The sequence below is a fragment of the Canis lupus genome, chromosome 12 (genome assembly GCF_011100685.1).
Source record: "Canis lupus familiaris isolate Mischka breed German Shepherd chromosome 12, alternate assembly UU_Cfam_GSD_1.0, whole genome shotgun sequence".
Lineage (NCBI taxonomy): Eukaryota > Metazoa > Chordata > Mammalia > Carnivora > Canidae > Canis > Canis lupus.
In genome coordinates, this window is record NC_049233.1 from 65,743,196 (window position 1) to 65,758,241 (window position 15,046).

Sequence of the window (15,046 nt, forward strand, 5' to 3'; positions counted from 1 at the left end):
CTTCAACTCCCAGTTTAAACTTTGCACTGTGTTATATAAGCTGAAGATTTCTTCATGTCTCTAAACCATAGGACGCAAAAGCTATTTTTAATTTTTTTTCAAAAACATTAGTGAGATAGTCAATGGCTATTTTTATTTTCCAAAATTGGGCAACTTTTAATTGCAATCATTCTCTTTGAAAGTCAGTGTATTGGGAACCCAATTTAAAAGTGCACTTGCTTCTAAAATTTGCAAGCTTGTTTGTTCTCTCATCAGAAATGCCACTGGTGTTTAAGCATTTGAAAAGGGCCTTCTCTGTGAGTATTTTTGCGGAAGCAAAATTGGACAGTGATCCTAAGCTCCAAATTAAATAATATCACTTTCCTAAATAATTAAATAGTCCGACTTTCCTTTTCATTTTAATCACCACTTCATAAGTTCCCGAAGTCTTTTTAATTTAAGGAATCTTCAGTAGTTTTCTAGTTAATGTTTTAAAGTTATAGCCTGAGACAGTAAAAGAAAGATCTGCACGTCCCTATTTCCTGGTTTTGTTTTGTTTTTTTGTTCAGGTGGGAAAGAAATAATAAAACTTTGGCATAAAACATCAGCTGAAAAGAGAAAAGAGATGTAGACCTGTATAGGTTGGGTGGTGGTTTGTTGTGTTACAACCACTTAGTTGGTAACTTTCAGTATTTTGATCTAATTTGAAAGAATTCCTCCGGTTTTTAAGCTCTAACATAGTTGAAAAATAACAATGTGATATTTATTGTGTGATATATTTTGTGAATATAAAACAAATTTTATTAAATTTTCTAAAATACTATTAAAGATCAAAATGTTTTTACATAAGTATCTAAAACCCATATTATCATATTTATAAGGGAAGGTACAGTGATTAATATCTACCTTCACTATACATTTGTTTTTGAATTCAACTCCCTCCCTCCTTAATTCCTCTATTTCTTTGTGATTTTTAAAGAGCTTTTTAAGAAGTTATTAAGCTTACTTGTTAATTGTGGATTTTAAAAAATTTTAGAAAAGATAGTTGTATGTATCTCTATAACTTGGATGGAATGGTTTTATCTATATTATGCATTTCTGCTTTTGTCAGAAGTAATATTTTAAAGAACTGCATGAACCATTCTTGTAAGATGTTTCTTTTCTTCTTTTTTTTTTTCCTAATGGAAGGAATATTTGTGTTTGCGAAGGTTAGCAGAGGCTGGCTGTGCTGGAAGTGACTGCAGTGCCTTTTGATTATTCATGGACAGTAATAGAAGGCACTTAAAAAGAACAATGAAATTGCTTATTTTTGTGATGGGCCATCTGTTGAATTGTTTTGTGCAACAATTGCACAATAGTATCTATGTCATATCATTCTATTTTCAACAGCAGCTGATTATGTCTCACTGGCTATTTGTCCTTATTTCTAAAGTGCCATAACCATTTAAAGTCACCTTTTCAGGGACCTTTGCCAGAAAGGTATTAGAAATATCAATCAGCTCGTTTATTATTCTTTTTTCTTCTTTTTTTTTTTTCTCTTCTCTTTTTTTGGGGGGTGTGGTTGGTGTGCGGGGTCTGTGATAGGAGTAGGAGGAGGGATTTGGTCATGTTAGCTCTAATTAATTAGACTTCCTAAATGTTTAGGACAATTATCTGTGCTTTCCACCTGTAGTTTATAAAAGAAGTTAACATCGAACCATTTGATAATTTGTGTAGAAATGATAGGCTTGCAAAAAAGAGTCAAGTTTAAAAGACTACCATACAGTCTTTCATGATTTTAATTATCTACTCTTTTCTTCATGATGATAATTAGAATTTTTCTCTTGGAATTCACTTCCATCCTTAAAAAAAAAAAAAAAAAACAGAGAGAGAGAGATAAGCCATTAGCAAATTTGTTAGAGCAGAAGTGAAATTAAAATAAAACAAATGTGTTGTTGTCCATAGGTCACTGACATTGCTGATGCCATGATTCTGAAACAGCTTTTTGAAAATCTGTTCAAAAATGGGGTCGTCGTTGTGGCAACATCCAACAGGCCACCGGAAGGTAAAAACAAACATTGTGTTAGTCTCATCCAATTAGGTGGAAACTAACAAGCTTTGAAAAATCTATAGTTTTTATACTCATCTTATTGTGTTAATAAATATGATGACCTTGCATATGATTAATTTTATAACAGACAATCTAAAAGTCAGTTGATATTTGTATTTGAAAAATGTTTATATTCTTAAGGTAAATCCATGTGATCTCCTGTGTTTGGTGAACTTGCTGTTTTTCTCTAAGTATTTGATATATCATATGTTCATATCAAAAAATGATGCTGGCAGGCCAGGTCTGAGGGAGGACCCAAAGGGGGTCCTGTAGGACCAGCCAAGAGGGTCCTTAGCTTTGTTCAGGATGGAAATTAAATATAAGTCAACAGGAAGTGAGAGCAGAGTTTACTGAAGATATAGAGAGAGCAGATACAGACAGAGTGACTGAAAAAGTTGGAAAGGAAAAGAGCATGAGTTCGTCTTTGTTCAGGGTCTGAGATTTTTTATTAAGGACCATGGCGTAGTGTATGTGTCCTTTCAGGCATCAAGGAACCGGTTAGAATGAAGATGAGGCCCAGGTATTATTTTTTGGAGCTAGGGGGTCCTGGTGTTGAGATGTCTAGCTTTGGTGGTCTGGAATATGCACATGACAGCTTTATCTAGTCATTGTCACCTGGTCCTTCCTTAGATGTTATTTATTCTGAAGAAATCATTAACTTTGTGTCCCTTAGAAGGAGGACATACACTATTTGCATTCTGTGGCATGTGTAAAGTGGAGTCGGGGAGCAGGTCCTAGCGAAAACAGAAGCAGGAAAAGGAGCAAAAAGCGGATTTTTATGGAATTCTTTAGTTTCTTTCTCTCAGAAACACAAGCCTTTTAAATTACTTTTTAGAGGCCATAAAAGAAACAGTGAAATGAAGACAAAAAACTCCTAATTGAATCTTTGACTTAAATCTTGCCTGCATATGTAGTTTCTAATCCTTAATTTATCTCTAAAGAAGTACTGGTGGCTTATTACTTAAGAATTAAAATGCAAGTAATATTTAGATAAAAACAAGTTTAAAATGTTACATCTCTCAGCCTGTAATGTGGTCAACTGAAGGCTGAAGGAACCAAAACTAATGTTTTATACATTCTTAATGTTAATATCTTTCTACTCTGGAATGGTCTTCCAGCAGTTCTCTGCATGGCTAAGTCCTTACCTTTTTGAGGTCTTTACTCAAAAGTTATTTTGCTAATGAAGCCTAGACTTACCTTTTTTTTTTTTTTAAAGATTTTATTTATTTATTCATGAGAGACAGAGAGAGAGAGAGAGAGAGAGAGAGAGAGAGAGAGAGGCAGAGACAGGCAGAGGGAGAAGCAGGCTCCATGCAGGGAGCCTGATGTGGGACTCGATCCCGGGTCTCCAGGATCACGCCCTGGGCTGAAGTCGGCGCTAAACCAGTGAGCCACCCAGGCTGCCCACCTTTCTTTTTGAATCTGCAACACCCCCCCTTTTTTTTCCTGGCACCGCTTCTTTTCTTTTTTCTTTTCTTTTCTTTTCTCTTCGTTTTCTTTCTTTCTTTCTTGTTCTTTTGATTTTCTTTAGGCTGTTCGGGGCGGGTCTGGATTGTGAGTAGTGAGTGTATGGGGGTTTTTATGGTAGGGGTCGGTGAGGGAGGGGTTTGGGGGAGGGTGCTGGGGTGTTCTTTTTTCTTTCTTTCTTTCTTTCTTTCTTTCTTTCTTTCTTTCTTTCTTTCTTTCTTTTTCTTTCTTTCTTTCTATGTGTGGACTTACTATATAATTTATTTATTTCCTATATGGTTTTTTTCTCTCTCCTCTTCTAGGGTGTAAAATATTCGTGAGGGTAGCGTCTTTTATGTCTTCTGTTCACAGATAAATTCTAAGCACCCCAAACAGTGCCTAGAACGTGGATGGATCCTCAGTAGTCTTAGAATGAATATTGAACGAATGCATGTTTTTAAAAGCTCTCTGTGGTTGCAATACTAAGAATAGATCATAGGGTTGAGATTTCAAGGTTGGAAGTAAGGAGACCATTTATAAGAGCATTGCTGCAAACCTGAGGGGAAATGATGGGGCAGTGAAGGTGGTGAGAGGAGTCAGATTCTGGATATATTTTGTAAGCAAAGCCAAAAAGGACTTACTAATGGAGTGAATATAGGATATTAAAAAAAAAAAAGAGATAAGGATCAAGAAGTTTTGGCTTGAGCAATTAGTAGGATGAAGTTACTATTTCCTGAGATGGGGAAGACTATAGAAGCTGATTTGGGTAAGAAGGTGGAAGGAGTGGTTTCTCTAATGATGAGGCGGATGCATATAAGAGTTTGGATTTCAGTGGAAAGGTTTGGACTGGAGATAAAAATTTGGGAGTCATTGGTACTAAAGGGAGTTGGTAAGAGCATCCTGTGAAGGAAGAGGAGAACCAAGAGAGTGCCAAGAGAGGAAAAGGAAAGTGTAGAAAGGAATGCATGGTCACCCTTGTTAAATGCTGCTAAGAGGTGAAGATGAGGTTGGGAATTGACTATTGGCATTAGTGACTTGGAGTTTATTATTAATGAACCTGAAAAGAGCAATGTAATAGTATGAGTTTTTTTTTTTTTTAATAAGCCATGTCACTGGATAACTTACATTGAATTTGCAGTCTGTTATCACCTAGATCTTACTTTGTGAGCCACTGTCAAACTAGCTCTGTCTCATTCTATTTTTGTGTAGTTGATTTCTTTTTTCTTCCTATTACATTTCAACTTATTAGTCTATCTACATGGTTCTGTTTTATGATTTATGTTTGATTATATTTGATTTACATTTGTATCTTTTTGAAGTATCATTCTAACAAGTTATTTTTAGCTATCCCTACTAACTATGACATTTATAAAATGGCAATCATGCCTTTATATTTTCAGTCACTCATTAATTAAAATGTGTAAATAGGATAGGACCAAGTTTAGACCCCTGTCTAATAGTATACCACAGGAATTCTTATTTTAGGGAGACATCAATTACTTAATACTTTTTTAAAAAATTATTTATTTTAGAAAGAGTGCAAGTGGAGGAGGGGACAGAGGGAGAGAACTTAAGCAGACTCCCTGCTGAGCATGGAGCCCCACTTGGAGCTCCATCCCATGACCCTGAGACCATGACCTCAGCTAAAACCAAGAATCTGATGTTTAACAGACTGAGCCCTCCAGGCACTGCAATTACTTAATATTTTGAATCCAGTTATTCAAACAAGTGCAGTTACATCTAATCTGTTATAGTATAAGACAGTTATGAATGGTTCTGTCAGATGCACTTATTAAAATTTATATAATGTTATAGATAGCATTCTTGTGACTTACCAGGGTGGCAACCCAATGAGACAAGGCAGTGAGTTCTTTCATATTATATCATTTATCAAGACTCTGCTTCAGCTGACTGTTGAGTTAACAGTGTCATCAGTATTCTCTTTTTTTTTTTTTTTAAGATTTTATTTATTTGAGAGACAGAGAGAGTGACAGAGAGCAGGAGTGAGGAGGAGAGGGAGAAGCAGGCTCCTTGCTCAGTGGGAGGGGCTTGATCTCAGGACTCTGGGATCATGACCTGAGCCTAAGGCAGATGCTTAACTGACTGAGCCATCCAGGCGCCCCATCATCAGTATTATCTTTAGACATTTAGTGACAAGGTGTGCTCATACATAGCAAAGTGCTAGAACAAGCTTGGAACATACCCCTTCCCCCATAATGACTACTGAAAAAAAATTGCTGTTGGTTCTGGTAAACTGAGGAAGGATAGTTACAAGGAAAGGTTAATGAATATTCTGGAGCTAATAGCTTTGTGTTTTTTTTTTTTTAAGACTTTATTTATTTATTCGTGAGAGACAGAGAGAGAGAGAGAGAGACAGAGAGAGAGAGAGGGGCAGGCTCCCTGCAGGGAGCCTGATGGGGGACTCCATCCCAGGACCCTGGGATCATGCCCTGAGCTGAAGGCAGACTCTCAACCACTGAACCACTCAGGTGTCCCTGGAGCTAATAGCTTTGTAGGAGTGAGTTACAGGCTCACCAAGGTGGCACATAGAAATTTGAGGTGGAGTACCACTTTTCCAGAGAAGACTGAAAATTCAAGATGTAGAATTGCAAAAGTTGGGCATTAGCCACAAACTTGAATCCTTTCTTTAAATATAAACCATAGACAGATGCCTAGGTGGCTCAGTGATTGAGCATGTGCTTTTGGCTCAGGGTATAATCCCAGGTCCAGGGATCAAGTCCCACATCAGACTCCCCTCAAGGGGCCTGCTTCTCCCTCTGCCTATATCTCTGCCTCTCTCTGTGTCTCTCATGAATAAATAAATAAAATCTTTAAAAATATATGAACCATAGAGAGGATACTGTTATACAGTTGTCTTTTTTTGGCCATGGCAGACATGATCATAAATGGCTTATTATTTTAATATAAAGAAGATGGCTTTTATCTATTATACCAGCAAAAGATAAAAGTTTAGGACAAAAGTCAGTGGTTGCTAGAGATTACAGTGGAAAGGTATTTCACTGCAAAGGGGCAACATGAAAGAATTTTTTGGGATGATGAAGCTTGTTTTGTATCCTGATTGTGATTGTGGTTACATGTATTCAAACTGATAGAACTGCACACCAGAAAAGTTAAGTAAAATTAAGAACAAATCACATGGATATTCAATGGCAGAAGAGAGATTAGAACCTAGGTTTTGTGACTCTTAACACATTGCCCTCTATCATCTCTCCTTGTTGGTCATCAGGGATTTTTGTCCATCCTGTCCTAGATAAAGCGGGTGTCTTTCCAACCATCAAAATACATTTAACATTTTCTTTAGGTCACTGCTTTTAATGTAGAGACCCTACATATGTTGTTACTGTTTTAAAATAACATCTACTAATTCTCAGAGTGTTACAAGAGGTGGGGGAAGAATCTTCTTGTTGAGGGTTCTCTCCCAAGTGCTGGAGAGAGAATGACCCCTTGGAGGGATTGAAAGGTAGCCAGTGTGGCTGGAGTGCCATGAAGGAGGGGAAGTAGGATGCAGTGAAGTACAACATGAATCTGGAGAAGTGACAGCTAGAGCTTATAAAGCAATAGTTAGGACTTTGGATTTTATTCTAAGAGAAATGGGAAGTTACTGAAGTGCTTCAAGTTGGGACTGACAAGGTCAGAGGAGAAATATCAATGGATGTGGTGTGGAGAATGGGTTATGAAATGGGATCTAGTAATATGGTGGATTCAGTGAAGACATATTAGGAGACTCTTGCAGTATACTGGGTAAGAAATGGTGTTAGGTTGGTATAAGGCAGTAAAATTGTTACCCAGGGGGCTATTTGGCAATGTTTGAGGCATTTTTGGTTGTAACAACTAGGCAGGATGGAGAGGGTACTGCTACTGGACTCTCATAGTTCTGTAGAAGCCAAGAAGTCTACCAGAACGTCCTATAATCTGTAGGTCTACCCCCCACAACAAGGAATTATCCAGCCAGAAATGTCTGTAGTTCTGAAGTCGAAAAATTCTGATATATAGGTTATTATCTATAGATGGAGAGGATAGATCTGAAAGATATTCAAGAAGTAAAATGAATAGCTCCTGGTCATAGTGTGAATATTGAAGAAAAGTGAAAGGGAAATGTACAAATTGTTTTAAGATTTTAGGCTTGTACAACTGAGTGGTAATGCCTGTCACGGAATACAGACAGTATAATCTGGAAATTAAAGGTGGAAGATAGCACTCAGTGAGAAAAATGTTTTCTCCCTTCGTTAATTTTTTTAGTCTCTCTGTTTAGTTTTTTTCCACTTCATTCATTTCATTCCCTCCATTTCTAGTTGTAAAGCATCAACTGGATAAGAATGGGGATTATTGTTGATGGAATCTACTATCATACCATAATCCATTAACAGCTTATGATTTGTCAATTAATAGACAAATTATTAATTTTACTAGAAAATGATAAGAAACATTTAATAAGTAACTAATAATTTTAATGGGAAAAAAATTGATAGCCAAATGAAGACAACACCAGAGGTTAGGAACCCAAGAGAGAAAAGTCCCGTAGAAGAGAAGAAATGGAAGCAACACTTGAGGGGGGCGAGGAGGTGAAGGGAATAAGGTACCAATGAGTAACTTCCTGTATGTTACTTTTTTCTCATCCTAAATTTGAATTCCTATCTTGCTTGGGTCCAAGGCCTTACCCTCTGTACCCCATGTAGTTCTTAAAACCCCAAACCATGTTCGGGATCCCTGGGTGGCTCAGCGGTTTGGCGCCTGCCTTTGGCCCAGGGCATGATCCTGGAGTCCCGGGATCGAGTCCCACATCGGGCTCCTGGCATGGAGCCTGCTTCTCCCTCTGCCTGTGTCTCTGCCCCCCCCCCTCTATGTCTATCATGAATAAATAAAATAAATAAATCTTAAAAAAAATAACCTAAACCAGTATCAGCTAATGATTACTACTTTAGCTTTTAACCTCCTGTTTGCTTGCTGCTGGTCTGTAGGGATTTTCCTAGTTTCTTGCAAGCTCAAAATAGGTTTAGTATATTTTAAACAGCAGTTGTAGTGCAAAATTTGTAATGTAACTATTTTATATTTTCTAGGATAATCTGGTTAAGGCTTTTGAAAGTGAAACAGGATTTTGGGTCAGATCCATAGAAATAGGAAATTGCTAGCAAATTTTCAGGTAAACTAGATCTAGATATAGTTTGTATTTAATTTCTTATCTTTGTAAAACCTCAATTAGATGATTTATTTGTCATCTAGGGAAATACTTTATATGGCTCATATACAAATAGACATAGTTTTACTTTTTTTTTTTTTTTTTAAGATTTTATTTATTTATTCATGATAGTCACAGAGAGAGAGAGAGAGAGGCAGAGACACAGGCAGAGAGAGAAGCGGGCTCCATGCAGGGAGCCCGATGTAGGATTCGATCCCGGGTGTCCAGGATCGCGCCCTGGGCCAAAGGCAGGCGCCAAACCGCTGCGCCACCCAGGGATCCCTAGTTTTACTTTTCAATGATGATGCTGTTGGGTCATTAGAAAAGCCAAAAAACAAAATTCACAATTAAAATTTTATATATATGCTACTCAGTTTTTAGGTTCTGAAATAAAATTTTGTTAAATACATGAAGTTTTATTAGAGAATAAAAGGTATTTAAGAGCATGTAGACCCTAGCAATAAATTGATAATAGACACATGGATTAAATTAATTGAAATAGAGATGCCTGTGTGCTTCAGTGATTGGATGCCTGCCTTCTGCTCAAGGTGTGATCCCAGTCCCATGTCAGTCTCCCGTGGGGAGCCTGCTTCTCCCTCTGCCTGTGTGTCTGCCTCTCTCTCTGTGTCTCTCATGAATAAATAAATAAATCTTAAAAAAATTAATTGAAATGTGAAATTAATAAATTTAAGAACTTAATTAAAAAAGAATACATTTTTATGGGGAAATAAAATATGTAAATTCATTTCAATGTGCCTCTTTGACAGTAAAACAGAGTGGTAATAACCCTATTGACGCATTCTGGTCTTTCTAATTTTAAATTTACTGTTTATTACAATGAAAATGCTGCAGGCAGCATTAGAATGCCCAAGAATAATCCTGTGTTACTTAGATTATCAGGCAACAACACTATGTGATCCTTCCTCAAACAACATATCCACATTAAATAAAAAGCTAGATATTACTAGAAACTTGGCTAAGAGTTATGTACACACGTACAACAAATGTAATTTGTCATATTAATGTTTCTAGGGAGAAAAAAAATCCAGTTGTGTTCACTATAAAAGCTACAAGCATTTGGCAAAATTCTACATCTTTCTTAATAGAATCACTCCCTAAAACAGAAACAGATGGGTAGTTTCTTAATATATCAAATATGTGTATATCAGTTCAAAAATCAGAATCATGCTTAGTGGATACACTGGTATTTCTACTGCAAGTATGAACAAAGGATGCCAATTGTCACTCTTTAACATTACACCACAGTAGAGGCAGAGACATTGTAAGAACAACTAGGAGGTTAGGGAGGGAAACCAAGGAGAAACCATGTATCTTCATTTTAGGAGATTAGTCATACCATTTCTTTTTCAAGGTTATATAAAAAGAAAATACCATAATATGGGAACAATAAGTAGAAAAGAGAGAGAATTATTAGAAAATTTCTGTTTTAATGTTCTTTAAACATCAAGAAAACATAGACTGTGTGATATAAAAGACCTACACAGAGAAAAGACAGATTGAGTTGAAACCTTTTTTATTAAGAAATCAGCTGAAATAAAAGAAAGCTAAGTGAAATGAAAAGGATTAAGTTAATTAAATTAATAAAAGCATTAGATGCACTATAATATAGAATTGAAATTACAGAAAATGAAATCAGTGATGTAGGAAAATAACTTATGTAGAAATAGAATAAAGATAATAAAAATGATGAAAAAAAAAGTAAATAAGTGTCCTGGAGGAAAGAGGTCTTAATGTGAGTTTACTAAAACGAAATGGTTGAAATAAGAAAATTGATGATACCAATGAGTGGAAAGTAAATGAATATTTGTAGTTACTGCTTGCTTAGATATTTGTAAATTTTATTCCCTTTGGAGAAAGTATTTGCAGATCCTGAGTGATTGTATCATCATTTGTTGTACTTATAACTAGGGGAATACACAGTCAAATATTTTAGAATTTAAGATATACCTTCTACTTTTCAAATAACTAGAACAAAGATAAAAGAAAAAAAATTTTAGAACAAAAACTAGAAAGCAGAAGAAACAGCAAAAAGTGTGGGTAAAGAACATAAAACAAGATCAGGCATGTTGACAGGAAATACAAGTGGATTACATTTCTCTATTAAAAACTAAAACTTCTGATATGGCTAAGTAAGCTCCTAGCCAAATGGCCTTCTTTGCAGGCAATAATAAATTTGTAAAAAAAAAAAAAAAAGTATATAAACTATCTGAAGGTCTTAGAGAGTAAAAAATATCAGGCAGATTCTAGAGGGAAGATAAAACTTGGAATAAAGTCCGAAACTGGAGAGACTGTCCATTTTTTTAAAAATGGCTATCACCTTTAGGGCAGGTCAAGTCAGTGGTACATTGAGTAATTGAAATTCTGATAGAAAATCCACAATCTTTCTGGCCTGAAGGACCAGATGGTGGAGTTTGGGGCAAGAATTACTGCAGGAAAATGGGAAGTGAACCCCAAAGTGAACTCTATGGATGTAGCCTCAAGTTCTATGCATAAATCTTGCCCAAACCTCTGACTGACCTCTGAACCATACATTTGCAGGGTAAATCACAAACTTCCTAACTAAAGTAGGGTAGGGGCACTTGGGTGGCTTAGTTGGTTAAGTGTCTGTCATTGGCTAAGGTCATGATCTCAGGGTCCTGGGATTGAGCCCTGTATCAGGCTTCCTAGAGACTGCTTCTCCCTGTCCCTTTGCCTGCCACTCCCCTTGCTTGTATTTGCTCTCCCTGTCAAATAAATAAATAAATAAATAAATAAATAAATAAATAAAATATTAAAATAAAGGTAGGGTACTGAACTGAGATTTCTGTCTGTAGCTTGAGTCATCCAAGGTAATTTCTTGCTAAAACAAAAATATTGACACTCTTTAGAAAATGAAACAGAATCCACAAGGTCCAGGATACAATCTTAAAGTGAAGAATGAGGAAAATATGATCCGTCCTCAAGAGAAAGAAAAACAATCAACAGAGATCAACCCTGATATGACCTAGATATTGGCATTAGAGTTTAAAGCAACAATTAAAACAATAATTGTTAGAGAAATGAGGTAAAGAAAATATGTTCATAGTGAATGAAGAGATAGGAAACCTCAGAGAAACAGAAATTATAAAAAAGTAACAGGTTTAAATTTTAGAATTAAAAAGGACAGTATCTTAAGTAAAAATTCACTTGACGAGCTTAATAGATAATGAGATAACTAAGCAAGGAGCCAGAGAGCTTGAAATTATTCAGTATGAAGACTTGAAGAGTAAGTAATAGAAGAAAAGAAAGTCTTAAGAATTTGTAGAACTATTACAAGCTTTCTAACATATTTCTAATTGGAATCCCAGAAGACAAGAAGACAGAATAAAGCAGAAAAACTTTTGAAGAAATAATGACTGAAAATTTCCTAATCTGAGGAAGACATAAATTTATGGGTTCAAGAAGCTCAGTGAAGTTCAAACAAAGTAAGTACCAAGAAAGCACTGGTTGGCATGTTGTAGTCAAACTGCTAAAAACCTAAGCTAAAAAGAAAATCTAGAAGGCATTTAGAGAAAAATAGCATATTAAATACAGGGGACCAATGATTAGCTTTGGGTGACTTCCATTAGGAACTATGGAGGCCAGCGACTGTGGAATTACATCTTTACACTGGGGGAAAAAAAACCTATCAACCTAGATATGAAACTTCCTTCAAGAATAAAGACAAAATATTGGGACCTCACCAAAATAAAAAAGTTTCTGCATAGTAAAGGAAACCGTCACCAAATGAGAAAGTCTGCTGAATAGGAAAAGATACTTGCAAATGATGTATACAATAAGGGGTTAATATCCAAAATCTATAAAGAACATAGAGAACCTCAAAAACAATACCAAAAAACCTCCAATCATCCAATTAAAAAAATGAGCAGAGGACCTGATAGACATTTTTCCGAGGAAGTCATACAGATGGCCAACAGACACATGAAAGAGTGGTCAGCATCACTAGTCATCAGGGAAATGTAAATCAAAACCACAATGAGATGTCATCTAAATGCTTGTGAGAATGGCAAGTATCAAGAAGACAAGAAATAGCAAACATTGGCAAGGGATGTGCACCCTTGTACATGGTTGGTGGGAATGAAAATTGGTACAGCCACTGTGGAAAACAGTATGGAGGATTCTCAAAAATAAAAAATGACATATGATCCAGTAATTTCATTCCTGGGAATTTACTCAAAAAAAACAAAAATACTAACTTGAGAAGATAAATGCACCCTTATATTCATTGCAGCATTATTTACAATAGCCAAGATATGGAAGCAACCTAAGTGTGCATATCGATAGAGGTATGGATAAAGAAGATTTACTGTGTGCATATGTGTATATATAATACATATAGAGAGTTGTCAAATCACTATATTGCACACTTGAAACTAATATAACATCAATCAACTATAGCTCAATTAAAAAGAATAAAGACAAAATAAAGACATTCTGACAAAAAAAAACTGAAAGAATTCATCACCATTGGGCTTGAACTATAAGATATTTTAAAAGAAGTTCTTTAGGTAGAAAATAAATGATAACAGATGGACACTTGGATCCTCTAGAAGAAATGAAGAACATCAGAAATGGTAAATATTGGGGTAAATAAATAACTAGTTTTCCTTCTTAATTTTTTAAAAATTGAAATAATTGTGTCTTTGTAAAATTATAATATTGTCTTCTAGGGTTTATAATTATATGTAGATATGATGCATATGATACCTATCACATAAAGTGGGGAGTTTAGATGGACTTATATTGATGTAATTTTTCTACATTTTTTGTGAAGTGATAAAATATTGATTCTAAGTAGACATGAAAAGTTAAGGATGTATATTATAACCCATGAAACAACAACAAAAGTAATATAAAGGCCAAGAGACAAATGAAAAAGGAATTTAAAAATGTATTTAAAGAATCCAAAAATGTCAGGAAGAAATGAATAGAAGAAAAAACGGGGGTGACAAAAAGAAAACTAATAATATAGACCTAAATATTGTGTATCAATGAACTAAACATTCCAATTAAAACAGAGACTATCAGAATGGATTAAACATTTCAGAAGATACAATTTAAATGTAAAGTTAGATTGAAAGTAAGTGGTTGCAAAAGATATACTATACAAATAGTTACATTATGAAGGCTGGCATGAGTTTATTAATGTCAGATTAAATGACTGTGGCAGGCACTGCTGACCCTGTGGCCCCATTAGAGGATGCTTATGCTGGGCTCAGCTTCACCTTCTTCAGTTCATGGCCGCAGTAGGCCTGTGCCCTTGACTCCTGGGCCATGGTGCGAGAGTTCATCTGCTAGGGATTTCAGTTGTAGGTAAATCACATATTTTATGGTAGTTTGTAGAAAATAGTTTTGAGCCTAAGATCATTTCAACAAGAGGACATATTTTGTCTAGTACCAAAATGAGCATGTAAATTCCTAATCTGGGACATAACTGCACAAGAATGATTTTCTGCTTTACCAGAATGTACTATTAGTTACCTTCAGCTATAATAATTAGTGATACCAAAAAGAGGAAATATTTTCAACATTAAGGGATCGATTAAGAGATCTTTAACAGCAAGGACTATCTAATTTTGTCGTTGACATTGCAGGAAATAAGTGTGATATTATCATAAAAGGGAAATCATGGAGAGAGATGCTAAGGACTCCACTGACTCATCCATACAGTTTTTATAGAGAGCAGTGCAAAAAAACCACAATGAACTTAAATGAACTCTAAAGAAATTTGTTAGAGAATCCATTCATTCACACTAATACTCCATCTGGTAGTAAGGACCTCAGAGTACAAAGACAACTGTTATTTAGAGTCCAAGTGAAAGCTGTTGTTAGCTAAGCCTCAGCCACTCACACACTTGATAATGAAATAGATGGTTCTAAAAGTTAACAGGAGGGTTGGAGTCTCTGCCACTGATTTTTGCCTGGCTGGTGTTGGGTTGTTGTCTTGCCCAAAAGATTCCCAGAAATACAGAGGTTCTGTTCTCTCATTGAACACTTCAGTCAAGATAGTGATCCAGTAACTTCCATTATAAAAGGAAGCTCTGGTGTGAAAAACTACTTCATGGGTGTTAGACTTCACTGAAAATAAATATGTAAGTATATGGATGGTAGTATTTTTATAATCAAGACTTTATGTAACATTTTGTGAAGTTTCTCTCTCATGGTTCTTAAGACCAAGACCCTGTGGAGCCTGTAATTTCTTGGCATCCCATTATCACTCTTACAGGGGATAGCACCCTTTAAAATGCTGTAGGATATCTAAAGTGAAGGGCTGGTAATTATTAATTATTATTTAA

At 35.6% G+C, this 15,046-nt stretch overlaps 1 protein-coding gene across 2 annotated transcripts in view; it reads left to right on the plus strand.

Annotated features, from left to right (window-relative positions):
* Window positions 1–15,046, plus strand: part of AFG1L (AFG1 like ATPase) — a 202,207-nt gene that overhangs the window by 79,887 nt on the left and 107,274 nt on the right. For both annotated transcript variants that reach the window (XR_005368108.1, XM_038554878.1), the window contains exon 6: window positions 1,924–2,023. Coding sequence is in view for 1 of the 2 variants with exons in the window: in XM_038554878.1 (XP_038410806.1) it covers window positions 1,924–2,023 (100 nt within the window). In the remaining variant the exon portion in view is untranslated. The remainder of the gene's footprint in view (window positions 1–1,923; window positions 2,024–15,046) is intronic.